Source organism: Malus domestica, chromosome 13 (genome assembly GCF_042453785.1).
Source record: "Malus domestica chromosome 13, GDT2T_hap1".
NCBI classification, from domain to species: domain Eukaryota; kingdom Viridiplantae; phylum Streptophyta; class Magnoliopsida; order Rosales; family Rosaceae; genus Malus; species Malus domestica.
In genome coordinates, this window is record NC_091673.1 from 1,323,555 (window position 1) to 1,351,407 (window position 27,853).

A 27,853-nucleotide genomic window follows, 5' to 3' on the forward strand; every position below is an offset into this window, starting at 1 on the left:
ATTTCAAAAACACCGTGACATGTGAAATTGGAATTGAATATGATCCATATGATAGCATACTAATTACTCACGATACGAGATCTTTTATCATTAATTATTCCTTAATTCCATTGTGATACAATAATATATCAATAAAAAATAAGAAATAAATTATAATTTCAAACTCAGCACAATAGTAACATACATTTTGAATTACATTTAGAGAAATGTTAAGCATACTCTTTCATATGTAGAACTGTTCATAGACTATCTGTCACATCATATTTCTGACATAATTTTCGTAATAACATTATAAGATATTATGTGAAAAGTATAAAATGGCGGGGAATGCATGGATAGTCCGAAAATCTCCGTTGCATTTCTCTTACAATAAGCTTTACAAATTCTTAAGGATCCCGATGATTAATCGGCTTGATACGAGGAAATAATGGCTCATTTGAATGTGCTTTTAAAATGATTGAAAGCTCTTTTAGAGAAAATGTTTATGAGTTCCAAAAGCATTTCAAGTGTTTTGCCATGATTTATTAGCATTTTTACTAAAGATTGTTTCTAAAAATATTTTCACAAAAAACGTTTTCGGTTATTTTAAAAATACATTCAAATAAGCTCTAAATCGTTTTCCCAATTCATGTGGGGGAGGGGGGATTATGTACTAGTTTGATACTGATGTGCTTTTATAAAAAGTGAGTATAAAAAAAGCTGAGCTCAAAAATGTTTGGTAAACACGTAAAAACAGTTTTTTTTCACAATTTTGGATAAAAAAAGGTTGAAAACGTGAAACAGCAAAAATAAGTTTATTATCAAAGTACAACAAAAACAGTTTTTTTGCTTCCAAAGCACAGCGGTACCAAACAAGGCCTATGTCCATCTATTGTTCACGAGGTTATCCAATCAATTATCCATCTAATCACGTGTCTACTTTATGGGGTGCACATTTGCGCTACAACTCACTCGCACGTGGGAACCAATCTGGGGTCCCACTTCTCTCGAAAGCTTCCCGCACGTGGTTCCATTACCCGCCCAGCCGGTCACCTTAACTGGACTATAACTGTAAACCTTAATCTCAACATGCACCGGCTTCTATATAAAGTAAAGTCATCCTATTCCCATATCATCAAACTTTTAAAATTTAAACGGTCGAGATCACTTACAACTCTTCCTTCCTTGTCAAAGCAACTCCCACTCTCTCTCTCTCTTCCTTCTCTCTCTAGACCCGGGACTCCGTAATATTTTTATGTTTTTGTTTGCTGAAGGCGGAAGTTTTTGCCTTATTCTCTCTCAGTCTCAGATAGCTCGGGATTTTGGTTGAAGGATTTGTTGGTTGGTCTTTTTTTTTCTTTGTCAGGTGGACTTTTTTGTGTGCTTTTTTTTAGTGATTGTGGTGGGGCTGAGATGGAGAGAGATTTCTTGGGCTTGAACTCCAAGGAGCCGGTGGTTGTGGTGAAGGAGGAGACCAAGAACGATGGCGGCAAAGACCCAGGTCCGTGATTTTCCGTTTGATCTTTTAGTCACAGAAAGTTTTCAGCTTTTCAATTTTATAAATTTGGAATTTTTGAGCTTTTGGTATATGAATTATGTGTTATTTTCTAATTCAATTGGAGTTGAGCAATTTTTAAGTTTATATGGCTGGTTGATTAAGTTGTTAGAATTGATTAAATGGTTTAGTGGAAAGTACATAATGCTTGTTTATTATGGTTTGTCTATATATGAAGTTAGTTTACTTAACCTGCATGTGAATCCGTCTCCCCGTAGTTTAGATTAGATTAATTAGAATATTGCTCGATTAAAAAAAAACATGTGAACAATTTTATCTTTAAGATGTGATTGTTAATGGTAGTCAAAATTTCCCGGCTGAGGTGCAGTGGTAATTTATCACATCCTGTCAGTTTCTTCTGGTATTGGTTTGTCCATGGTGGGATGTTTGCATAGCAGGAAACTTTGAATGCCGATAAATGAGGACCGAAATCTATTCAAGCTTATACGTAGGAAGCTCTTGTAACTTGAACTTTTGAACAATTTGTTTATTTGTTTGTGATGTTTAGGGTTTGGAAGAGGTGGAGGTGCACATTCGTCGTTTCAAAACAAGGTCTCTGCAGTTCCTCATTTTATGTCCTTCAAAGCTGCTCAAGATGATAGGACTAAAAAGATGGTACCTGATTCATTCTTGTTTTCCGTCTCCACGGATGCATTTGGCGCTTGTAAAAAACAAACTACATATGAAGCGCAGGTATATGCTGTCCCCCGTTGTTGGTTAATTAGGATGCCGTTCTCTTGGCTTTTGCATATTTGGTCTATTTCGATTTTATTCATTATTTGGTTAATGTGTAGGATTAAATTGTCTTCTGATATTGTTGTTGCCCTTTCCCTGATTGGTTTGTGTTTTTTATTATCTAGAATTACTTCAATCACGATAGGCAAGGTGGGACTCAATTTTCCCTGACAGCTTATCATACGCAACACGATGTGCATCCTGTGCACCGTCCTCATGATGCGAAGATGATTTCAGTTACCAGTCAAGGGATTTCTGTTCCAATGAGTGACCCTTACTTGAAGAATCACTTTGCGACTACTGGTCAGAATTTTTCCACCGCCACCATGAAGCACCAAATATTTGGAGGAATTCCTGTTACGGCTCCACTTTCAGCTCTTCCCGTTGGAGGTGGTTCCATTGCTGGGATCACTGAACCGTGGTAATTTTTAATATTATGCTTGAGTCCTTGGTCGACCATTTCATAATAACAATTGTATTCTGAGGTTTGTTAAAACATTCTTTGTAGGAACAATGTTAAGAACTCTGGGTCTCCTTCGCAATTGACAATCTTTTATGCTGGTACTGTGAATGTCTATGATGATATCTCCCCTGAGAAGGTACCCTCCCTCACCCTCTAGGTCGAACACACAGAAACGTTGCCAGCGCACACATGAAAACGCGGGTTTTTCTTGTTAACCTTCTATTGGGTCATGTGAGCTCTAAAATTGTTTTGGGACATCTTTTCAGGCTCAGGCAATGATGCTTTTAGCCGGAAACAGTTGTTCTAACTCCTCTAATGCTGCACAACCCAAATCTCAAGTGCCTAGTGCGAAGTTGGCAGCGGAAGACGGTGTTCCTGTGAATCAGGCTACAAATATACATCCACCTGCTCTTTCTAGCCCCTTATCTGTCTCTTCACATACTGGCGCCCAGTCAGCAAGTGGGTCCACAAGCACTGATGAACTAATGGCAGCTAGAACTTCCAGACGTCCAACCAGTCCTGTTAACAAAATGGAGGCTCCAAAAACAGCAAATGCAGCTGGATCTGTTGCCGCAACTTCTATGATTCCTTCTGGTATCAACATTTGCCTTTTTCTTTTCTTAATTGGACAATGTTTGCAATCTAAACTGGCATCTGCTTTCCTGTACAGCTGTTCCACAGGCTCGCAAAGCATCCTTGGTTCGGTTTTTGGAGAAGCGCAAGGAAAGGTACTTTTTGTTCATTCCAACTATAATCTTTTGAGACTTATGAATTGCTCTTCTTACCTCAAAATAGAAGTGAATAATATCTGATCGGAATTGGACAGCTAATGACATCCCGAGTTCTGTCCTCGTCTGTGCAGGGTGATGAGTGCAGCACCATACAACTTCGACAAGAAATCACCAGAACACGGCACTCCAGAATCCGGCGGAGTGAGTTTTGGCCAACAAGGAGAACAACGATGATGTTCGGTGCTAAAGCAGAAGGGATAATTATTTCAAAATTTGTGTAGTATAAGTGAAATATGTGAAGCACATTGTCATTGTTGGTAGAAAATAACAGTTATCCCGGCTGTTTTAGAATTTAAGTTTAGTCTCAAAAGTGTTGTTGTAGGGTTTTGGCCCCTTATTATTTTGAATGCTAGTCGGATCCTTTTACCCGAATCCGACTGTATAATGTTGAACGGACAACTTTGTGTAATAATATTACATTTTATATACAAATTTTTATCTGCATGTTGCTTTATTATTGATGCAGGATGTTATCATATAGCGGTGTATTCAGCTTTGGTAACATTCTTCACGTATTGACATCCTTTTCGGATCTCTTTGAAAATCCGTCGAGATCCTTTAATCTTGGTCGTTAACATGGATTGTGCCCCCTGTGGTTGTGGAATATTGAAATTCGTACCGAAAAAAGAAACAGAAATGACTCTGGCTGCACAATCTGTGTTAATGATCAAAATTAAAGAATCTGACGCGATAGAGATTCGGAGAGAATCTCAATCTATCGTTCACGTTTAGAACGATGGTGTTTATAGTTGAGACAGAGAGACATTTGGGACAATAATTGGTGGACATGGGTGGGTGGGTCCACAAAATAACTTGCAATATCGGCAAAGCATTCCCGTTGGGTTGAAGCCAATCAATTGTTGCTTTTGTAGCGACGTGACGTGCCGGGGTCTGTCCGGAGTCGCTTTCTTTGCTGTTCACCAATTTAACACACCTCCACGTTTGGAAGAATTCATAAAATGATCATGACAATTCTTTTCCGATGACCCACCGGAAAATAATTTTATTTACAATTGCTGCAAGTATGATAATTACAATTGTTAATTGGAAATTACTGGAAGCCGGAAACGCGAGACTATAATTACTAAGTAAATATAGAGAAATAAGGTAGAGTTGCCGCTTAATATTTGATATTTATCATCACATGTAAGTAGTTATAAATCCAAAATTTTAACTTTTGGTGATCCTACTATGTACGATCCAAGGCGTCGCCACCATCATCGCAACTTCTCTAAATATCATCCTTTGCACATCACACGTTTATGGAACCGAAGAGGTTCCGACCACCTCTCCAGCACCACCTTCCAAGAGAATCAAGAGGTCCTCAAATGTCATTCAAAGAATCTTCTACCAACTTTCAGGTGGTCTGGGGATCACTCCGATTCTTCTATAGATCCGCCCCTATCCATAAGTGAAACACTTCAGGCTTAAAGTTCGTAAATGACGAGTTTGATACCAAATTTATTTTGTATTTGATAGGAATTCGTTTTTCTCGAAAGTTTGTCGACAGGGTTCTTATTGAAAAGAATTTGAAAGCCGCTTCTAACTACTATTCTTCCGTTTTTGTTTTTATGCGAGAAATTGTTCTAGTTCCTAAAAGATGAGATATTTACGCAAGAAGAGATCAATTGTTGGATAGAGACTAATCCGCATCGTGACATCTCGATTTAATAATACAAGAATAGTTAAAACCAATTATACGATAGTGATAAGATGATTAACTAATTAAGTTGGAATTATATTATAATATTGCTCGTATAAAAAGAGATTTATTTTCTGATAATCTACAAGAAACCCACCCAAAGCCTGCATATTTCTGTCGCTGGTTACATAATGTTACACTATACACGACTTTACATACTCCAGAGAGGAAAGTCCTCGCTGGTGTTCTATAATTATGCCAAAAAATGGTGCTATCAGCTTATGAGAGATGCTAAAAAACCCAAAAACTTACGACGAATTCTGGTTCAACTTGGGATGCGTAGCAGCGTAAATGGAAGAATTCGTGTCGGGTTTTAAGTGGGAAAGAAGGTGTTGTATGTCCGGACGCAGACTTTCCGCAGCTCTTCCACAGAGAGCTAAAACCTCTGGTCTGGGCTTGCTGTTAGCCTGCACAGGACCTCCCTGCCCTTCATAGTGGACGACGTGATGGCTGAGTAACACAACGGGTTACGCATGGTTAGCTATCGTCAGGCACTACTAAACAACAGCTATATCAAACCACAAACGGAAAATTTGTTTGTTTCAAGTACAGAAAAGCACTTACAAGAAGTCAATTATATCTGCTATTTCTAATGGCTCGACTGGGATCGGAGGCTGTACATTCTTCCCGAAGACATCTACCATCATACTTAAAATCAATGACAGAGCCTGAAACGGTTTACAAAATGATTAACCACAAACAATTGAAACTTTGTTTATACATATTACTTGGAAGAATTCAAATACGCATAAAAAATGATTAAAACCTTTGACGAAATTCTAATAAAAGCTCCCAATAAGTGAATTTCTGTACCTTACTGAAGAGGGCGTGCGCATTGGCTAGTTTAGGGAGCAAGGGACCCATTATTCGGAATGCTATTCTCAACATTGCAACTGAAGTCACCGGCCTGAGATGTTTGATGATAAGATGGGTCCCTTCTAGCCACTCTTGTGGGAGGTTACTGAAAAACGAATGGAGCAGGGCAACAATATTACCTGCAATCACAACATAGAGTTTGCTATAAACCCTTGGATCGGGAAGCTAAGCAAGGTTTACCAGTAAATAACCATTGCATATATTGTAGCATACCAATGGCGGTCGAGGTATTGTCTTGAGCAGCCCATGTTGGATCCAACAAAGCATAACCGACAGCAGAGTCTAATTCTCCCATTGACCTTTTGCCATCAGTGAGCCACCACGTTTCTTTTATTATACGTGATGCCTCTAGATAGAGTTGCACATGAAAATCAGGAGGCAGTTGAGCCAGTAGAAGACCACATGCTTGGATCAATAAGCAAGACAACTGTTGGCATGTATAACCACTTCGAGAAACAAAGTTAGATGCATTTATTCCTGACCCTGAAGCAGCTGACCTGCTCGTCGTGCCCAAGGAATCTGTGCTTCCACCCGAAGGGGATGTTGGTAAAACAGAGCCTTGCCCAACACCATTTGGAGCTCCATGCAGGCCATTGCTGGATTGAATTAATGTTGGTTGTATATTGATGACAATCTGAACCAGTGATGATACAATCTGGGATGAAGATACAGGAAGAGAGAGCAGTTCAATGACTGCTGTTTCAAGAACCAGCTGAGTATATGTGCCTGGATCCTGAATTTGAAAGAATGCTTTTTGGCCATCAGAAACATTTGCTTGCCCAGACTGCGACGTTGGAGGAGTCTTGTTAGGTGGGGCACGCATTGAATTATTTAAAGCATCATTCGCTCCAGATTTTGAGTTGTTATGCAATGGAGGAATGACATTATTCACTAGTCCCAGTAAGAGAGTTGCAAAGTAATCGGCAGGTGGGCACATGGTGGAATTTGATAAATTCATATGCACTGGGAATGACTCAGAAAATGGGATCTGAAACAAACTTGGAGTTAATAAGGTAACTGGAGGATAATAGTACTCAATAGTCAATGCTGAATACCAAAAAAATAAAAAGGAGAGCAAAGTCTTTACCTTGTTGACTTCGAGTCCATTCAATATTCGGACAATGAGCTTTCCGGGAAGATGGCCATAAAAATATGCAAGTATGTCACGAACAAATGTAAATCTTAAAGGGTGGTATTTAAGAAATGTAGAATACATGACCAGAATTCCTTCAGCTGAATCTATGGCATCATTTTCAATTAGTCTATAAATTATCAACGGAATGACTGGGAGCAAACGCCCTGCAATGTCATCGAAGAAAGTAGGATACCTGCATCACATAAAAGACCATGTAAGTGAATAATGATATGCACTAACGATTCACAAAGTTTAGCTTCTCTGCATGATTCTTATCTTAGCTTAGAAACCATACTATATAGTCCCAACATCAAACCCAAAAAAAAAAAAAAGAAGAAGAAAAAGTTCATATATAACAGATGCAACCTGTCCTTCCAGGATAGATGATTCCCAAGGGCCTTTTGCAATTCAACTCGCTTAAAGGGTCCAGAGAAAAGCCAGTGTTCAGGGGGACCTCGATTCACACAATATAGTTTCACCCTCTGTTGAAGTTCTTGCCGATCAAGTAGACTAATCTGCATCACATATTAGTACATAATTGCATCAAGAACATATCTTGAATTGTAGTACATATCCAGATCAGTTTGTTTAATAGATAAAGTGCAATTCTCACATTAACCTTGTTCTTTTTAATTAGTTCATATATGCAAACAAGATTAGAAATTCTAAATAAAAAATAAAATAAAAAGTTGAAAGCATGTACCACGATATGCAAAGCATGGGGGTCATCGTCACGATCAATAAGTGCCAGGAGCAAAATATCCAAAGGGAGCAACTCGTGGGTCCAAATATAAAAAGCTAGGTTTGCACAAGCTTTCAATAAAAGATCCTGAAAAAGAAATGAATGAAATGTCCGTAAAAACAACTGCACAGGCATGCAATACACAGGATTGTGAATGAAAAGCCTAAGAACAATTGACAGACCTGCAAAGAATGACCATGCTGAAGTTCCAACTGAATATGATGAAGCAGAACATCCACCATTGTATAAATATTAGATGTTACTTCCTCAGGAGAAAACTCTCTCAAGACACGTGCCTGAAACCATACAAGGAAGAGATTAAGCAACAGTTTCCTAGGCAATACGTCGAGGTTCTAATAGCAATGGATAAACACTAATCATGGTTTTATTCATAATGCATTAAACTTACTAAGTTTACGCTGTTAATGTTTTCTGGGTGCCCTTGCATCAGGATCCATGCACCAGCACATAGATATTGTCGGTGTTGAGGAAAACTGTGACTGATATAGGTCATTACATATGTAGGATCAGCGGAAGGGGACAAAAGCTGGGTGCATTGGTTAATCACAGTGGTTTCGGCCTGCAAAAGAGGATCTTTCATCATTATGTATATCTAAGAAATATTCATGATGGACAATGTTCAAAACCAAGTCAACCAAGTCTGACAGTAGAAGTTAATAGTTTTAAGTACAGAAGATTCTAATCAATCCTGTAGGAAAACAAAATCATCTTTATGATAGGGGAAAAAAAAGTCATGGCATCTGAATTTTGACAGCAGGGAAAAAAAGATGTTACAGATGAACAAAACAGACACTACAAAATCAAAAAACTAAGGGAGCAACAACGAACCTGCTGCCATTCTTGAATTGCCAGGCCCCTTTTATCAATCCGTTGGATCAAAACATCACGTAGAAGAGAAGGGAAATAGCGTAGTGTTTTCTCTGACCATGTGTGATTACTATTGGCTAATATCTGCTCTAACATGGTTTGAAGATAAAGCAGATGATCAGCATCAGCAATTCCTCGTGTCTTAATGATGATCGCAAGAGTGACAACTGTTACTCGATTCAAAGTTTCTGTGAATTCAGTTGGACCCTGCCAAAGTTTAACAATGCATACAATTAATTTTCAGTTTGTCTATGAAATTTAAACAAAAAAGGGTTGCTGTTTGGAAAATGCACTATATACCTTCCCTTCTCTTTTCACCAAGAAAAAGTCTCTCAGAGACAGAATAAGATTCATACACAAGTTCTCAGCCAACCTAAATACACGGTGATCTCCACGTTTTGATTTTAGAGCAGAAACTATTTTCGTAACATCATACATCAAGGCTTTGCTTTTTCCTTGGTACCTATAAAGTCAATATTTACAGCATCTGAAGCCAAGAGAGTCCTACCCTATCTTTGAAAATTATAATTAACTTGAAGGAAGTGTAATTTCGGCATTTGGATAATACAAATAATCACCTGTAAAGTGGAAGCAAACGGTAATTCAATATTTCAAGCACTAAAAGAGTTACGCCTGGCTTGCTCAATACCGAGGGATTCCTTTGCGCCAAATGCTGAGATACAGAATAAATAAATAAATATCACAGTACAAGTTAATGAAACACAAAAGGTTACAACAGTACTGTTTAAAAATGGACAAGGAAATTAAATTTTAACAAACGACAAATGGTGCTTACTGTGACAAGGGAAAAAAAAGAGGAAGGGTATAAACTACAAGTTAAGACTGCAAAGACTTATACGGAGTAAGCAAATCAACATCATAGTTACACAAGTGTAGGTGAAGGTGAACGCTGAAGACGTACCTGGAAGACCAACCATACAGACTATCAACTTACCCCCACAAGAGAAGGAAAAAGTCAACATGGAGCTTTAATACGCTCCATATGATTTAGCTTATTCAGTAAAATGCTAATAATATGTGGCAACAAGCCTAATAGTAACATTTCAAGGAGTTATGCTAGAGACTTGGGGTCAAATTTTGCCTGCTTAGGAAAAGGGCAAACCTCATAGCTTTTGATCTTTAAGTTAAGTGCCCTAGTGGGAGTAAATTATTAAGATGCATGATCATTTGCGAGAAACATGAGAAACATTCAATCAGAGAAGCAATGAAAACCTTAGAGTTAAAAGAAAATTACATTGAAATGAGAACGAAATAATGAGTAAGGTGCAATGAGTAGCAGCCTACAATATGTTTCAGCCATTGCAATACTAGGTACAACCTGCATTTAAAACATAAAAATATATGTCAAACGACAGTTCAAAAAGAGTTAATAATAGGTTGGTTGCTACATACAATAAAATATTTTCTACTAAGAAGCCACTCTCAGATCAATGGCAAGAAGCCATAGCTTGAAGTATAAATTTCTTCTGATTATGCGCAAATCTCAAAATTAGAAATACCATGATTTCTATCAAAGTGAACAAAAACGATTCATGAACAACTCCATAAGGTGCAAGATAAGTGTATGTGTGTGTGCGAGAGAGAGAGAGAGAGAGGGGCCAACTCCTTTATTTTCTTTTTCCCCTTCCCCATCATTATACCATGTACATGTAATCCATGTTCTTAGTTCTTAGTTCTTACAGCCTGCAGCCTCTGGCTATCCTCTATGGAAGGCATACATCAGTAAATGAACAAAAGTTTCAATTACCAACAAGTATATTTAACCAATTTGGGACTACTTCCAAATCCAAGCTGAAAATAGCAATTTGCAAGAAAAATAAAAGATTACCTGCCCAGAAAATAAAGATTCTTCCATTTGATACGCCAGCTTTAAACATAGGTTCATTGAAAAGCCAGATAACAAGGACATCGGCAATGGACATACTTCCCGCATAACCATTAGCCTCTCATTGGACTGTAAGTTTGTTCCTGGTAACGACTCTATAACCCCAGCAGAGGATAACCAATTGATCACAGTTTCACAAGCTGGCTGCGCCATGGTGTAAGACACAACCCAAAACATCCCAATTGACCTTTCATCCATATTCATATAATCCATCATTCGGTCCCCTGAAATAGAAACCAACAGATACAAGTTCACAAGATTTCCAGGAAAAATGTCCTATTATAGAATTTACTAAGTTTTATGAAATACTGTCATATAAGGCAATTTTATAACAATCGTTCTTGATTTCGTTGCCAGAAACTGTCAATTTGTAATACTTCTGGAGTGGAATATACCTTTGCTCGCTGTCCTCCACCATTCATCTATTTGCTTTCCTTTCTGAAGCTGCTCATTATTCAGATATTCTCTAGTTGTCGTGTTCAATGACCAAATACGTAAATTCTGGCAACTGCTGATGAAGTCCAGCAGTATACTTTGAGGACTATTTGGATCTGAGCTCCTATCTTCTTTATGAAACGATAGGATCTTTCTTGTTGTCTCCACCTACAAGCAGTAAAGCTACAGGCTATAAATATGGCATGATCAAGTTGTATCAAATTACAGAGGAAACACAAATCAAATTGACAGAAGTCATTCTTTGGGGACGAAGTGAAATAATGCCGACATTTAGTTAGTGCAGCTAAATAGACAAAGAAATTGCAAGAAGTGAGACAAATTATGTGACTTCATTAGAAAGACAATGGATTCTACTTTTCAAGGACAACCTTTCTAGCATCTTGATTTAGAGCATTCATCACATGTTCAACCCGAATAATTTGAGCAAGAAGCCAAGTGACATGATTTGTCCTAAGAATTTGTTGATCACCCTCGTTAAGGCGTGAAACTAGCTTGTCCACAAAATCAACAAAATCAATACAGCCACTTTTAATAAGAAAAAAGAATATATCCGAAAAGACAAGCCACTGTTGCCAGCAATTAATATCTGCAAGGAACAAGATATAAGCATTAGCTAACTAAAATATCAATCATTATACATGCAGGCAGAACCACAAAATAAAAGTAGGATAAAAGTAAAAAAAAAATTAGGATAAAAAATTATATAGAATTGTACTAAAAGAAAACAAGGTAAGAAGAAAAAGGAAGGTCTACAATATCCATAAGAGAGCCATACAGCTAAAAAAAGGCTAATCTTATTAATTAACAATGAAGATAATATTACCTGAATTGGTCAATTTCAATAGCTCAACAATTCTATCAATTGTTGCCTCGCAAATCATTTCAGAGATGAAAACAGCACCAGGAGTAGGTCCTTGAGAAGGAGACCTGTAGCAGGGGGCTACAAGCAGCACCCGTTTCCACCAGTCGGGTGATGGAGTAGTACAAAGAGCATGCCTTATGCAACGCAAAGCTCTCTCCCAATCCAAACTTCCTTTTGGAATTGAAGTTGCAAGGTCCTACACCAGCAAAAGCAAAGGAATTCTAGATTATATCCCCGAAAAAAGATCCCTAAAGAAGTAGCATAGATACAGAAATTATGCTTGGTGGAGAATATCATTTCTTTTTACAGATATTACCAGTACATTATCATAAATCTAATGATACTAACTATTGAACAATATATATACTGACATTCCCATGACAAATAACGAATTCTTAAATAAATTCATCACCTCTCCATGCAATGGTTCTCCAAGAACACTTGGATATGTGATTGGTGAATACCGCAAGGTTGCTACTGCTTCTCCTGAAACACTAGGAGTTGTCTGCGTGAAAATCCGATGAGTCCCAAATGTAGGGCAATGTAGGTGTTGATCTAACATTTTCATGTGCATGGCCATCATATCTCGCCTCCTATGGATCTCCAAGATTAGAGTAAATAAGGCTTCATCATCAGGTATATTCTCCATAAATTGCAACCCACTTCGCAGTAATTCATAGAAGGGCACTCGGCATTTTTCCTCGTCAACCAAAAGCCAAATCACATCCAAACAGCTATGTAGCCATTCAATTAGCGCCTTTCCAGGTCTCCAGGATCTTACACTATCAGATTCATCAACCCCAAGTTGTTTTTGGTCCCAATTAACCAGCCAATTAAGCATATGGGAAAAGATGTTAGCATGAGTCACTGGTTTTAAATTAAATTTGAGTCCAGTTAAAATGATCTTGCAGCACAGCTGACGAAGACTGCTTATGGCATTATCTCTTATAGATGAGTTGAACCTTGCCATAGCCTGCTGTCCATTGGAGGCTATGTCAGATGATTTAACTGGTGACATAGATGATGGTTCAATAGCAGACTGGCTGGGGGAACCAATGCCATGCACTGAAGGTAACGGAGAGGCAGGACTTGAAGATTGAAAATTAAACGAGTTGGGGATTGCATTTGAAGATGGAAGCATACCGGACTGCGATGAAACAGTACGCATTGCTTGACTACCTTGACCAACTGACATTTCTGCAGCAGAGACTGAAGAAAGAAGGGATGGCAAAAAAGTATCCCAGTTAATGTGACCTATAGTACACAAGCTCCTTAGAGCAAAGAGAAGAAACTCCGCCTGCGGCGCATGATTGCTGCATTGCACGACTAAAGATATAAGTACAGACTCTGTCACGACACGCAGTTGATCTTGGTCCTGAAACACATGAAACAACAGCATCAGAACTACTACCTTAAAGTAATAAAACTCCTAACAACAATGATACATAAAACAGCTTGTTTCGAATTGTGCAACTCACAGGAAGCTGGCTCTGCAGTTGTTCAAAATCTAGTAGGAACTGCTCGTTTCGAGGTGGAAGCTCTCGATTAAGAGCAAGTACACGCTTCTGTGACTTGTTCCTGAAGAATCGACAACATTAACTTCTTCAAAGTGGTTTTTTTCCAACTCAAAATTTTTTCTTTGATGAGTATTATCATATCAACTGTACAGTTTGAGCACTCAGAACCCAAAATTATAATCTCTAACCAAAAAACGAACATTCATTTAAATTAGTTCATATAATTCATACAATTCGAACTAATTACGCAGCCTAATTCAAATTAATTCATACAATTCGAACTAATTACGCAGCAAACAAACACACTTACGGAGGTTCTCGAATTGAATCATCGGATTTTTGGCGGCTACTTCTCTGCGAAAAAGCATGAAAATTTCTTAATTTCAGATTTATTGAATAAAAAGTTCGAACAAAAAAAATACAGAGCGAGTGCAAATTGTACTCACTCCTAAGTAGAGGTCGAAGAGATTGACAATTGCTGCGCGTGCGGGGTGAAACTGGTAAGCTCGCGAGGCAGCTGACGCCGAGGAGGATGGTCTCTGGTTTTGGTCCATTCTTTCAGTTCATGTCCAATCGGAGCTCCGGCGGAGAGAACGGAAGAGTGCAGAGAATGAGGCGGTGGTGGAGGATTCTGTTTTTTCAAGTAGGCGGAGGCACATCGGTTTTGTGCTGGGCGAATAGTTAGAGCAACTCCAGCCTTCGTTTTTGGACGGGGGACGGGCTGCAGGAAGGGGCCCGAGGGCCCGTTGATCCTTCTCCAGCCATGGAGGGCCCGAGTGAGAGTGGGAGCCCGAGCACAAGGGGGCGGATAGTTTACCGGCTTGCAGCCCGAGGGCCAAGGCATTTTTTTATTGTTTTTTGTGTCAGCCCGAGGCCCTACAGCCCAATTTCCCTGTTTTTTTTATATTTTATATTATTTAAACAAACAAAAAAAAAATTTATTTTATTACCTATTGCCAGGGGGAGAGTTCAAAGGGTAGAGATGCAAAAGGTAATTACTGTTCATTAATGGTAGTTACTATTCATTAAAGGCAGTTACTGTTCAATATGGTGGATTCAATAGTGGATTGCCAGGGGGATGGCTCCAAGGGTGGAGTTGCTCTTATAGTGGGTATTATTTTTGCCAGAGGATACGGGGCCCCGAATAACATATACGCGCTGAGCTAATTCCCTCTATTTTCTATACGAATAACAACTATGTAACCAGGTCGACTCTATAAATCTTAAAACGCTACTGAATCATATTATGTTTGATATATGTCGTCTTGAGTTGCTCTCAGGGCATTCAGATTTTCAGACATCTGCAAAAAATTGTAATAGTAGAACGAAACTATATATTTCATGTTGCATTCTGTCCCGTTTATTTTTTGTTAAGATTTTTCATAATGTTGTTCAACGTAATTTGTTGTAAGAAACTTTTAGTATGACGTGACGTGAATACGTGTTAGTATACTAAGTGTCATAATATAAGTAATCAAAAATATTATTTTCTTCAAATATCTAACCACTTACATTAGCCACTTGATGCAACATAATGCATTATAGCACACCGAAAAATCTTCTTTTGATGTGCTCGCTTGTTTAGGGAAAATGATCTCGCCGGATCCCTTCCACTCTAGCCAACTGCGCAAAATATTTGGACTTTTGAAATTTGATTCAACGGCTAAAAATAAATAGTTCTATTAAAAGTTATAATAACTTTAATCGTTAGATCAAATTTCAAGATCCGAATTTTTTACTCAATTGGCTCAAGTAGATGAGATCCGGAGAGGATCCTTGTTTAGTTCTATCGGAAAGAAAGCCTCTTTGCATAAAAATGACAGTCTAAGATCCATCGTGTCTCGTGGGGCTACCATTTTTCTGAATAATACATAAATATTCGCACAAAAAAAGACAAAAAATATGAAATAAAAAAAGAACTGAAACACTTTTCGGAATAAGACCGTTGCATCCAGCTGTACCAAGCCACGTCAGCACAAGTGGTCTACCCGTGGACCGCAAACTCAGACGAAACGTTAAACCTACCTAAGCCCTCTGATTCGAGAGGCCCAACATCCGTGGTAGCCTAGGCTTTTCTGCATTTAATAGTTACTATGCACCTGCATGTAAATATTAGCCGTCCGATCTCTGACACACCCACACACTCTGCGATCCTCTGGCTTCTGCATTTACAATTTCACCCCCTTCTCTCTCCTTTCTCTGTCTCATCAGCTTCCACAAACCTCAAAAGGAGCTCCTTTTCTCTTTTTTTCGGCCCTCTATTCCCTTCTTTTATTCTTGCTCTTTTGGTTTCTTGGGGATTTATTTAAATTAGAATTTTTTTCTGGGCTCTTTCTTCTGTGGGGGGGTTTCATTTGTATGGTTTTGGAGGGCAGAGAGGAAGGATTCCATGGCTACTCTGCTGTTCTTCTTCCTGTTGGCTGTCTCCGCAGTTTCTGCTGGTGAAGGTAAGCTTTTATGCCTCTCTGTACTTGTGTGTGTGTGTGTATTCCTTGTATGTTTAAGCAACTCTCTAAAATCTTAAGCTTTCATTTCTCAATAATCCCTTTTTTTATGATTAAAATCTAATTTTTGGATGTCTGCATTGTGTTCTACGAGTTCCTATGTGCCAAAGACCCTTCCCTTCTTCTTAAAGTTGCATTCTTTTGGTGTTTTGATGCGTTTCCGATGTGGGTTTTTGCCTCCTTTTTTCTGGGTCTTTTTTAAACATGTTCAAATGAATGGTAGTTTTTTCTAATAAATCTGCAAAGTCAGTGAGTTTATTGTGACTGATTTGTATAATATAGGTTTAGACAACATTCTTTGCAACTGTTCTGGTCAATAAAATTTAAATTTGCAGTAGTCTAGCGTGGTCTTCACTGTTTGACTTTGGTCAACAAAAGTTAAGTTCCAATAGTTTACAGGTCATTTGATTTGATTTGAAGTTTCAATTGTTGCCGCACTTTGAGTCTTTGACCAAAAAAGAAAGACAGGTTCTTCTTGAAAGATGCAGTCTTTCAAAAGGGGGAGAGAGAGAGAGAGAGAGTGGGTGCATTTAGCTGATTGAGAGATCCAACAAGAATGCCGCGTTTTTGTTGGTTGAGAGATCCAACTTGTTATGCAAGTTAGTCGGAGCTATTTACCATTTAGGCTGATTGTTTCTATACTGGGAGGTAAGCTGTCACTTTTCCCTGATTGTTTCCTACACCTTCCAACCACATGCCGTATGTAATATGTGTCCGACGACAATATTAGCATAGCTGAGATTCGTATGATTCTTAAGATTGTTGGGATGTTTCTCCCGTGCCACCTTTATTGAATTCCCGTCACAGCTGTTTAGTTGTATCATGGATTCACGATGCTTGTCTATGAAGAAAGAGAACATGGTGGAGCGGTAGCTTGGGCCCATTATCTGGTCTCTAGACAGGAGATTAGAGGATTGCCTCCGGCATGTTTCGTGTTTGGTCATGAGGGTCTAATTGGATCAGTACAAACTAATTAGAGTTGTTCCTTAAAAAGTAAATCAAGCTGACAATGTCAAGATGGTTTTTCTGGATATCCATAAATTCGAAACATGTCACATTTATGAGTTGTACTACCCGTTCTACATGCATGATGAAGTGTTTTCGGAATACAAGAGATTCCGTTTCACAGGACAATTTTGTTGTCTAATCCTGCATTCTTTGTTAATGTTTTGCAGATGCCTTCGTTGGTGTAAACCTCGGTACAGATCTTTCTGCCATGCCGAGCCCAACTCAGGTGGTGGCACTTCTTAAAGCTCAAAATATTCGACATATCAGACTCTATGATGCAGACAGAACCATGCTCCTCGCTCTTGCAAACACTGGCATCCAAGTGATGGTTTCGGTTCCTAATGACCAGCTCATTGGGATTGGCCAGTCCAATGCCACTGCTGCTAACTGGGTTGCTCGCAATGTGATAGCCCATGTCCCTGCCACCAACATCACTGCTATAGCTGTTGGATCGGAAGTCCTTAGTGCCCTCCCAAATGCTGCTCCAGTCCTAGTTTCTGCCCTGAAGTTCATTCACTCTGCACTTGTTGCGTCTAACCTTGACCGCCAAATTAGAGTCTCTACTCCACACTCTTCCTCCATTATTCTCGACTCCTTTCCACCATCTCAAGCCTTCTTCAATCGCTCATGGGACCCAGTCATGGTTCCCCTGCTCAAGTTCTTGCAGTCTACAGATTCATATCTCATGCTCAATGTCTATCCGTATTATGATTACGTGCAATCAAACGGTGTAATCCCCTTGGACTATGCACTTTTCCGCCCTCTCCCTCCAAACAAGGAAGCCGTGGATGCTAATACACTGCTGCATTATACTAATGTCTTCGAGGCTATTGTTGATGCAGCCTATTTTGCAATGTCCTATCTAAACATCACTAATATCCCTATTGTAGTGACCGAGTCAGGCTGGCCTTCAAAGGGTGGCTCAGCGGAGCCAGATGCCACACTTGACAATGCCAACACTTACAACAGTAACCTAATTAGGCACGTGCTTAACAACACGGGGACTCCCAAGCATCCTGGGATTGCTGTTAGCACTTATATTTATGAGCTTTACAATGAGGATTTGAGACCTGGGTCTGTCTCTGAAAAGAATTGGGGACTTTTTAATGCTGATGGAGTGCCAGTTTATACCTTGCACTTAACAGGTGCTGGAACTGTGTTGGCAAATGACACAACAAACCAAACCTTTTGTGTTGCGAGGGAAGGTGCCGATAAAAAGATGCTACAAGCAGCCTTGGATTGGGCTTGTGGACCAGGGAAAGTTGATTGCTCGCCTTTGCTGCAGGGTCAACCATGTTATGAACCAAATAATGTGCTCACACACGCAACATATGCTTTCAATGCATATTTTCAGCTGATGGCCAAGTCACCTGGAACTTGTGATTTCAAAGGGGTGGCTACCGTTACTACCACAGATCCAAGTATGGTATCATGACATGTTTATTTGCATCATATTTTCAATTATTACAGACTAGCTTAGGTGCTTTGATAAAACTTTAGTAGTGAAGACTGCATCAAGTGGAAATTTTTCTGTTTATGGCACTGGCATTGTGTTATATCCTGCACTTTTGTTGGTGAAAATCTTGCTTTGTTACTGATATATTTCATTGCCAATTCTTGCAGGTCACGGCACTTGTATATTTCCAGGAAGGTACAAGTTTAAACTCTCTCATCTTATTACGAATATATTTTAACTTCCAAGAGACTACCAGAAATAATCTAACCTTTTGTTCCTTTTTGGTGAATGTAGTGGCGGGAGAAATAGCACTTTCATCAATGGCACATCACTGGCTCCTTCTTCAAATTCCACAGCTTCTGGGTGCCCTTCACTATTTTTCTACAGTGGTGGTTCCTTCACAAGCTCTGTGATCATCGGTTTCTTAGTTCTGAGTGCAGTTCTCTTGTAGAACGCAGTGAATTTGTATTTCCTGCAAAACTCTTTTGATAGACGAATATTTTTTAGAGGCTCAGTTTGGCACCGGTTGGGAAACTTGCAGCAAGACCCAATTTTGTACCCTCCCAGGAGGAATTAGGGGGTGGCAAGCTTTGATTTGAACATATAGGCAGAAGCAACTAGTGGTTGAAATGTGAGTACTTGTGTTCATTGGAATTTGCAGAAACAAATTGGAAGGGGGATCATTTAGGATTATTTTGGTGTACCTATCTTGTTTGCGTAAATCTGGTTTTTGCTGACAGTTTTATTCTTTTGTTCCGGACTTTAATCCGTCCATTTATATTCAGAGTGATGAATTCAAGACTCTTAATGTAAATCTGCCTGTTTTTCTTCATATCCATCCGGCTTTTCTTTCGTAAGATTTTGCCAGTATTAACTTAAATGACGAACAGAAGTCATCCAATTGTTCAATAAACATGGCACAACCAAATTATTCAACAACGCTGTGCAAATCTACAATGAACTTTGCATAACAAACATCACAAACGAACCCGGTGGAACCAGGAGGACGGTATCCGTTGCCAGCGTGTTGCTTACAGTATGGCTTGTTGCAGAAGTCACATTTGGGAAGTTGCAGCCAGCAATCCGAACACAAGATGTCTGCACAAACAGCCTCTTCCATTTCTTCACAATTGTCGATGCACCCGCCGCACTCTTGGCACCTCGGAATGCAAAAGTTGCATCCTCTGCAATCAGTCATTGGCCTGTCTATCTTTGTCCTGCACGTCCTCCTTGGACAGTCGAAAACCATCCTAACCTCGTCGCATTTTGGGCAAACTTGGACGTCGATTGCAGCGTGACCGTTGTCGTGTCTGGAGGTTGGGCAGTCCTTGTACTCGTGAAACAGAAGAGGCCGTGATCCTCCTGTCTGCTTTTGCTGTGACCGGTTTATCTGGAGATACGACTCAAGCGTTTCGAGGTATTGTTTGTTCATGTTGTAGATGCCGTATATCATGACGCTCTTTAAGCCGTGATGATTTTCGGATAATGTTTTGGCAGCTCGAATGACTCCGTCGGGTGTTAAACCGGTGCATCCCGGTACGTAGAGCTGAATCAAAGATTCAAAACGAAACAAAATACAGGATAAGATGGTTAAAATCGTGTTCTTGAGCAAGGCAATTCCGACCATTCGTATCTTATCCGCCAAGAAAACCAATCGAAATTACCTATCCGGCGAGAACAATTCATATAAGATTACATCCATACCTTGTTGATAAGAGGATTCTGCTCAACGACCCCTTGAAGCCCCTCATCTGTAATATTGGCACAGTTCATCAAAGCCAGAGATCTCAACCTACCATTAGCCTTGGATGTGATTTTCATCAGAACCTCATCGGAAAGCCTCAAGTTCAACGGCGCTTTGACGATGATTTTTAGCCATGGTAAGACATCTGTGTTTACTGCATCTCTCAGTGTCCTACAAACTCCGCTAACAGCAAGAAGCTCGAACAGAGGAAGGTAAGCTGAAACAAGGAACAACGCCTCGTGCGGTGGCCCTGCTTGTTCATCTCCCGAACTGTCAGTAGCTTCATGTTCTTGGTGTTCCACCGTAGACTCTGAAATCTCCATGTTTCTCGGGTTTAAGCGACGGTAGTGAATTGTCCAGAAATGAAGCAGAACGTATCAAATTTCTTGGAGAGAGAGAAGGAGATTACAAATTGGGTTTTGAGATTACGACTGATATGAGCAGTTTTTGTCAAGTTGTAATAAGTCGGTAGAAAGAAAATATCTCTCCACGCAAATGAACACTGTCAAATGCTAATGTAATTAAAATTTTAACAGCATTCTGTGCTACTCCAGATAACATGACATGAATTTACAACGTTTTCACTGCAACAAATGTTTTATGCAACGGAACACGAGTGTTTGCAACTCATCAGAAGAAAATATAACTCGTTTGTGCTTTTAGTACAGAAGCGTGAAACGCAGCATGAACAAGAGGGAACACGAACGTTGATAATTATTGCGAGTCTTGCGATTTTACATGCTAGCTGACAATGGAAAATGTCACACGTACAAGCAAGGACACGTCTAAAATTGGCGGACATTGTCAATGGTCCAAAGGCTCAACGGCTGTTTTGAAAAGAAGAACGTAAACCTTGTCGATAGAAAAATACAAGAAGCCCCCAGTTGAATGCGTCACGTATGAACCAAAGCTAGTTCCCACAATGCAGTGCCAAGCTGGACCGTATGATGAATCGAAATCCTGTCAAGTGATACAAAAACATTGTCAACTCTCTATATGAACTCAAACTAGTTCCCACAATTTCAATGTTTCCTTGTATATTTCAGTACACATCGTTACAATCTCACTGCATCCCAAGTTATAGCATAGAAACATAAAATCTAGTGTCACAACATACTAGTCTTGTGATCTCTCAGATTCTCAATCAGTGACGTTCAATGGTGCTTCTTGCACAGCATATTCAGTTACCAATATTCGACTGAAAATCGACTGTGAACTTCGAATTTATCAAGAGCATGTGTTTGTCAGAAACCCGTCTCTTTCATGCAAGAAATTGTTCTTGCAGAAGAACAGAGAAAAATAATTGAGGTGTCAATGAAGCAGAACCTGACTGCTGAGACTTACAATACTGAATTTGAGTCTAGGACACAAAAATGCCTGCTTGTTTTGATAATCAATCAAAGAAACTCAAAGCAAGTCCCTTTCGGGTCTATTTGGGATTGCTTCAAATAGTTATAAGGCGTTTTTTGGACAATCAAAAGTGCTTTTGATTGCATTTGATAAAATAGCTCAAAGTGTTTTTGGGACATAAAAGAACCTTCTGGAGAAACACTTGTTAGTTGCTTCCTCATGTCATGGAGCACTTCCAAGTGTTTTTTTTTTCTCTTTCCAGAAGCGCTTGAATTTTCAATAAACATTTCAATGTGTTTCAAATCAAAACCACTTATACCAAAAGCGCTTCCCACAAAAGCAATCCCAAACGATTGCCACATTTCTCTTCTTTCCTTTGGTTTTTGACCCTAGGGTGAAAATATAACTTCAGAATACCCACTACTCAAAACACTTCAACAACAACTCAATCAACATTGCACGCATGCGACTACAAACCAAAAGGATCAAAACCCAGTAAGAGAATATCTGATTAAGGCAAAAGATTTGACCTTTTTAAGTGCGAGAGCGAGGCGTTTGCTGTCGAGCTTCCCGGGCATGGCGTCGAGGTGATCCCGCGCAGCGCGAAAGGCGCGGTTTTGCAGAGGGATGGGCATATCCGATGCCCTGACTCGAACATTGAGGCGGTCACAGTGATCTTGTTCCTCCACAGCTTTCTTCTTCTGTATCAAACTGCTGAGAAACTTGCTCCGCCTCTCCAGCTCCAGCTCTGCTCCCTCCATTTCTCTCTTGGCCGATGATAACTTCACTCACTCGCATCAGTCAAAAAGCAGCATTCCATAAAAAGTACCCAACGAAAGAAAAGGATGAAAAAAAAAAGGAGAGAAGGAGGAGGGAACAGAGGTCTCGATTGCAATGTTATTTGGGTTATATATTTGCTTTTGTTTGTCTTTTGATGCCTTGTTTGCGTATGGGCGAGGGCGTAGGGCTAGGCCGGGCGCAGGAGGAGACAGCTTTTCCGTACTTCGATTTGTAGAAAGCTGCAGGCCAAAACAAACGGTATTGCCTAATGCCAAATAACCTTTTGTTTGAGCTTTTTGAGGTAAAATTGTCCACAAGGAATTGATTAAGGACGTTTACTCTATATACTCGAGTTCATTTTTAAACATTTTTCTCTTGTTGTCGAGAGAGTATTATTGAGAGAGTATTTACAAATGTACTTGTATATGCAAACGTGAGCGTAATTACATTGAATAGAACGAATATTATATGTATTCAAAATTAAATGTGCTCTGCATTCAAAGTCGAATTCCTCAATTACAAAGACTAAGCTCATGAACTTATTATCTTAGATCGGACTAAGTTGATAGGATCCCCTTTTTAACGTCTCCATGTCCCTCATGTGTGGCGACTTGGGGGTGTAAAAAAGGAAAGAGAGGGATGGGGTTTCTCTTGCTTTTGGCATAAAGGGAGGCCGCACGACGGGCTGTTAGCTCAATGCCCCGGCTCTCCTGTCATCAGGTCACCAACTTCCTTGACCTTTCGGGGCTAGGTAGGCATTAGCCCCATACATGGCCTTATGACTTTGCGGAAACTTGTGTTTTTGATAAAGAGTCGTCTGGGCCTTGTCATTACAACCCTCTTTTTAAGGGGGACACCTCTTCTCCCAAAATTACGGAGCTATTTTGCTGAGTTCTTTAGAAAGGGTTGTCTCGCGCCCCTTATTTTCTACCTACTCACCTGTGTCGCTTTCGTGTACCATATATTTCAATGGTTATTAGTGATCGAGTATTTCGAAAGCACAGAAGTATTTTTCACTCCAAAGGTATATGAAGGGCCTCAACCTTTTCAACAAAGACACGGCAATTGCGGGAAAAAAAAAGGAGGAAACGATGATTGGGTCAGTGAGTGGGTCCATCTCATAAATTTCTTTAGATTTTTTTAGCGTTGACTTGACTCGTATAATTCAAAATGAATGCGTGTATCTCATTAATGGTTGCATGAATTTCACTTAAGTTTGTAGGGACGTCTTTCGTATTCTATTTTAAAACTTTAATTATTTTTAAACCTATTTATCAAATATCTTTTAGAACATTTTTCTTTTTTAAATCTCAAATTTTTAAAAACTTGCTTGATTAAATAGTTGATTTTTTTTTTATATATATAATTGAATTCATAACTTGTGAGCACGAAATTGGAGGGGAGAGAGAAGAGCAACAGAAATTAGAAGAGAGAGATTAGTAGAAATTGATGAGGAGAGAGAAGATTCATTGATGAGGAGAGAGAAGATTCGGAGAGCGGAATAAATTAGAGATCAATAGAGGTTTGTTAAGTTAAAAGAAATCAAAAACTCATTTTGGTGTTTTTAACAAATTGCCTATGTCTTAATTTTGAGTTCAGTTTTTAAAACTAATCAACTCAAATTTGGTTAAAAAAAAACGAAGCAACTTTATGTGCCTTTGCATCAACACGATCTACGAATGAACATATTTGTTCTTCATTTTTTCTATTTTTCCTCTTGAAATTTAAATTTATTAATTATTTTCTATTATACAATGCTCATTACATCAATAGTTCAACATTTCATGTATTGTTTGAATGTATAAACACTAAGTACAATATTTCATCGTGGCAACAAACTTTGAATAAACACTTAGTACAATACATAATATAATATAAGTGGGGTTTCTGAGTTTCATTTATCTCGACTCATGCCTTCCTCCACCACCGGAGGCACCGGATTCATTGCAACTCCTTCACGGTTCCTTTCCTCGATATTTCCATGCCATCCTAATTATTTTGTTATTCAACATTAATCCAACCGAGTCAATGCAAACAGAACAAAAAACATTAACCTAAAATATAGAATTCCATCTAACATTTATTCAATTGGAAAGCTCAGTTTGTGGCTAAAACAAAACATTAGAAAATTTAATGATATTCGTGCATATCCAAAGGGACAAAAATCAAAGAAATAAGATAAAAAATCTAAGGAGAGGTTTGTCCTATATATTAATCATATTGAGACGTGTCAGACTTATATTATGATCAGAAATTTTTATGTGTAACTGGTTGTATATCCTAATATTAATTAGTATTAATCATATCAGTGACACATCCTTTGACTGCATCTTTGAATTAAAAAAAATATAAATAAAGAAGCAATTACCAAGTTTCAAGTCAAAACCGCGAAACCGAAGCTCGCGGTACTCTTGACACAAGGCGCAGTGCTCACAGAAGCAATGAACCAAGCAGTCCCCACAAGGGCTCTCTTCCAAGCTGTATTGCTGTCTCATTTTGGAGCGGTAGAAGCAGGAATAGCAGCATGGACAAGCTGTCACACAAGTAATCAGTGTGTACAGCGCTCCACTGGCACCACAAGCTGCATATCATTTCGTTAACTAATTAGTTAACCCTCATTAATCAGTTAATAATACACCTTAATCCCATTTAGAAAGAAGGAAAAGGAAAGGAAGAAGCTTAATTAGTTAATTACATGTTGAACCCTTATCCACAATCTCTGCAATTTGGCCAAAGGTGATGCATGGACACCAAAGTGTTATGCAACCTGCATGTAGACATATACAATAACATGAATCATTAATTCACGAGTAAATGATCCAATATTTCATCCAAATCAAACCCCATTATAAATCACTTTAACAGATTAATCACACACACACACACATATATATATATTTATATATAGTAGTAGGATACACACATATATATTTATATATATACTTACAGTTTCTGAAATCGGAGAAGCAGTCGCAGAGGCCGGTGGACCAAGGGATGAGAGCACGAGGGCGGGGACGGGATGGGGGGTGGGTCATGTGGGAGTGGCCACTGTGGGAGCTCATGTCTTCGTTAGAAGTAGTAAAATAAGGTTCGGTGCTGGAGCTGACCGGGATACCTGTCGGCGCCAGCGGAGCATCTTGGTGGTGATGGTGGTGGTGCTGGGGGTCGGACGAGGAGTACTTCTCGTATCCCCTTGGGTGTGACGAGTACATGATGGCCGAAGATAGGTGGGGAACAATGAGGAGGTTGAGATAATATGATCTCAGACAGATTGAGAGAGAAGACTTGGACAAGCTTTGATTTATTCTACAACCGAAGAACGGTCGAACGCCGCGTTGACTTGACTTCAAGTCTCCTCCGTCTGCGAGTCTTCCTGTATGCTTCCTTCCTTACAGGGCTGGGCTAAAGTTTTTTAAGGCCCATGGAAAAGCCTGTGAAAAGGGCCCTTTTATATGATCAATTTTTTTCGTGGATTGGTTTTTGAACATCTATTTTCACTTTTTGCATAGCTTTTTTTATTTTATTTTTTATTAAATTTATTCAAACTAATAATTAAAAAAAGATGGATCTGCAAGAGGTGGAAAGTGCTTTTAAAAATTACTAGTAGGCGTATTCGTGTATTGCTGCGGGATTTTGAATTTTGTTCAAGAAGTAGAAAATCTTGATAATATGTGGCAAAAAGTCTTAAAACTTTGTTCAAGTTAACAAAATTGGGAACATTGGAATGCCAAACTCAAGAAGTGTTATTTACATCCATTTATTACATAGACACCCAAATTGGTAACTCCGATGATGATTTTGTTCCTTTTATGTCCAAACTGTATTTAAAAAAAAAAACTAAAAATTTGTTCTTTTATAGACACTCAAATCCACAAAGCCATCGAACATCAATATAATAACCGAACTCAAATAGAAAGAAATAAAAAAATTAGCGACACAATAGTGACTTTATTATAATATTAAGAACTTATACAAACATTAAAAATAATATTTTAATAAACGAAGGTCCACAATCTAAAGAGACTTCAATGAAACATAAAAGACCAACTTGGTTGAATACGATGACAAAACAAGCCCACAATAAACAAATGAACACAAAAAGTCTTCAAAACATTCGTACCGAAACTCAACAGACAGAGACAACCCTTGACTTCTCAAACTCAAAAGAACCTTACTCTTGATGAAAAATTCAGACGAGAACGAACTCTTTTATTCAAAGAGACAGCAAACAAAAAACGAAAACGAATTCTTTTATTCCAGATGGTATGATTTCCATGCCACCATCAAGCCAACAGCATTATTATTTGTGATCAGACTGACGATTCATGCCACCCTGCATAGCTGGTGCTGTCACCACTCCACGATTCTGGGACGCATCTCCTAGCCACCCTAACATTCATTGAAATTAATTAATTAATTAGGAATGATCTTCAAATAATACTTTTTAAAGATAATTACACGTGTATAACACATATCGGTTGATCTAACTAGAATGGATAAGGAGGTGCAACGAGACGTTCTATCTAAGTAATTATATTGGAGGGAGGGAACAGCGCATGCACGTACCACTGGCAACATCGAAACCACGTTCCTGGAGCTCACGGTATTCTTGGCACAGGGCACAGGGGTTGCAGAAGAAATGAACGCAGCAATCGTTGCAAGGTTTTTCCTCCAACGTGTACTGCTCCCTCAGTTCGGTTCGAAAGCCGCGAGTAATGCAGAAACCGCAAGAAATGCCGAATGCGAAGTTAGTAACGAAATTAATTGCTGCATATGAACATCCATGCCAAAAACAACCTGCATACGCATGCACATTTTGTTCACTTCCAATTTCAACAATCACTTAATTTAGGGCACGTCTTGGGCTGTTTCCGTATGAAGCGCTCATGTTAAGAGTTATAAGTACGTGCTTCTATTATGAAAATATTGAAAATTTTATAATTATCCAAGTTTAGATATCGAGTTACTGGGTTCTTTTAAAAGAAACATTACTGGTTTCTCCTTTTGAGACAATCTCTGCAACACGCCCAGCAACAACGCAAGGACACCAAAATCCCAAGCAGCCTGCAGTCCAAATTACGTTATATATAGGTTTAGGGTTTGTATGATCAAATCATCAATCGGTATACATTCATATACCAAACAAGTAAACATGGTATAATTGATTTAGCTAGCTAGACGGGAAGGGAAGAGAATAGAAGCTGCGCTTACAGACACTGCAATCACTGAAGCAGTCAAGCAGGCCAGTGCTCCATCCACCCGACATCTTTTTCTGCAAACGGTTGGGGCATATACATACACACATGCATACATATATATATAGATGCATATGCGATCGATGTTATTGGAATCTGCACTGGACTGCACTATGCATGTTTGACTTTTCGTGCAAAATTATTGAGGG

The 27,853-nt window shown here is 39.0% G+C and overlaps 7 protein-coding genes across 9 annotated transcripts; 2 read left to right on the plus strand and 5 right to left on the minus strand.

Moving 5' to 3' along the window:
• The first annotated feature begins 1,072 nt into the window (after positions 1-1,072).
• On the plus strand, positions 1,073-3,967 carry LOC103430689 (protein TIFY 6A-like). The gene is made up of 7 exons (XM_017331010.3): positions 1,073-1,480; positions 2,043-2,227; positions 2,395-2,690; positions 2,778-2,868; positions 2,999-3,326; positions 3,403-3,460; positions 3,595-3,967. The coding sequence occupies exons 1-7, from the start codon at positions 1,393-1,395 to the stop codon at positions 3,695-3,697; spliced, it is 1,149 nt and encodes a 382-aa protein (XP_017186499.2). The 5' UTR covers positions 1,073-1,392; the 3' UTR covers positions 3,698-3,967.
• A 1,273-nt stretch (positions 3,968-5,240) lies between these two features.
• Positions 5,241-14,299, minus strand: LOC103430619 (mediator of RNA polymerase II transcription subunit 23-like). The gene is made up of 21 exons (XM_008368764.4): positions 14,054-14,299; positions 13,918-13,961; positions 13,569-13,668; positions 12,503-13,465; positions 12,052-12,286; positions 11,597-11,814; positions 11,168-11,375; positions 10,716-10,996; positions 10,122-10,205; positions 9,445-9,539; positions 9,167-9,329; positions 8,828-9,073; positions 8,388-8,558; positions 8,161-8,274; positions 7,940-8,065; positions 7,603-7,751; positions 7,189-7,429; positions 6,315-7,089; positions 6,039-6,220; positions 5,790-5,893; positions 5,241-5,675 (listed from the first exon to the last, which is right to left on the minus strand). The coding sequence occupies exons 1-21, from the start codon at positions 14,159-14,161 to the stop codon at positions 5,474-5,476; spliced, it is 4,809 nt and encodes a 1,602-aa protein (XP_008366986.3). The 5' UTR covers positions 14,162-14,299; the 3' UTR covers positions 5,241-5,473.
• A 1,351-nt stretch (positions 14,300-15,650) lies between these two features.
• Positions 15,651-19,407, plus strand: LOC103430620 (glucan endo-1,3-beta-glucosidase 3-like). 3 transcript variants are annotated; one of them, XM_029091085.2, is made up of 5 exons: positions 15,750-16,054; positions 17,287-18,540; positions 18,743-18,770; positions 18,870-19,011; positions 19,083-19,297. In XM_029091085.2, exons 1-5 carry the CDS (start codon positions 15,997-15,999, stop codon positions 19,167-19,169), a joined length of 1,569 nt encoding a protein of 522 aa, XP_028946918.1. In that variant the 5' UTR covers positions 15,750-15,996; the 3' UTR covers positions 19,170-19,297. The 3 variants fall into 3 exon arrangements, with proteins under 3 accessions (XP_008366987.2, XP_028946918.1, XP_028946917.1); XM_008368765.4 differs by having other exon boundaries at positions 15,651-16,054; positions 18,870-19,407; XM_029091084.2 differs by lacking the exon at positions 15,750-16,054 and adding an exon at positions 16,585-16,759 and having other exon boundaries at positions 18,870-19,407.
• A 12-nt stretch (positions 19,408-19,419) lies between these two features.
• LOC103430621 (F-box protein SKIP28-like) lies at positions 19,420-20,723 on the minus strand. The gene is made up of 2 exons (XM_008368766.4): positions 20,280-20,723; positions 19,420-20,121 (listed from the first exon to the last, which is right to left on the minus strand). The coding sequence occupies exons 1-2, from the start codon at positions 20,640-20,642 to the stop codon at positions 19,504-19,506; spliced, it is 981 nt and encodes a 326-aa protein (XP_008366988.2). The 5' UTR covers positions 20,643-20,723; the 3' UTR covers positions 19,420-19,503.
• Positions 20,724-20,879: 156 nt separating this feature from the next.
• Positions 20,880-22,764, minus strand: LOC103430622 (dynein light chain 1, cytoplasmic-like). Its single transcript, XM_008368768.4, has 2 exons — positions 22,200-22,764; positions 20,880-21,279 (listed from the first exon to the last, which is right to left on the minus strand). Exons 1-2 carry the CDS (start codon positions 22,428-22,430, stop codon positions 21,124-21,126), a joined length of 387 nt encoding a protein of 128 aa, XP_008366990.1. The 5' UTR covers positions 22,431-22,764; the 3' UTR covers positions 20,880-21,123.
• Positions 22,765-24,148: 1,384 nt separating this feature from the next.
• LOC103423730 (protein PLANT CADMIUM RESISTANCE 2-like) lies at positions 24,149-25,862 on the minus strand. The gene is made up of 4 exons (XM_008361807.4): positions 25,397-25,862; positions 25,145-25,216; positions 24,818-25,030; positions 24,149-24,438 (listed from the first exon to the last, which is right to left on the minus strand). Exons 1-4 carry the CDS (start codon positions 25,659-25,661, stop codon positions 24,344-24,346), a joined length of 645 nt encoding a protein of 214 aa, XP_008360029.2. The 5' UTR covers positions 25,662-25,862; the 3' UTR covers positions 24,149-24,343.
• A 515-nt stretch (positions 25,863-26,377) lies between these two features.
• Positions 26,378-27,748, minus strand: LOC108175107 (protein PLANT CADMIUM RESISTANCE 2-like). Its single transcript, XM_017336935.3, has 4 exons — positions 27,661-27,748; positions 27,442-27,513; positions 27,016-27,246; positions 26,378-26,838 (listed from the first exon to the last, which is right to left on the minus strand). Exons 1-4 carry the CDS (start codon positions 27,713-27,715, stop codon positions 26,750-26,752), a joined length of 447 nt encoding a protein of 148 aa, XP_017192424.2. The 5' UTR covers positions 27,716-27,748; the 3' UTR covers positions 26,378-26,749.
• Positions 27,749-27,853: the final 105 nt, after the last annotated feature.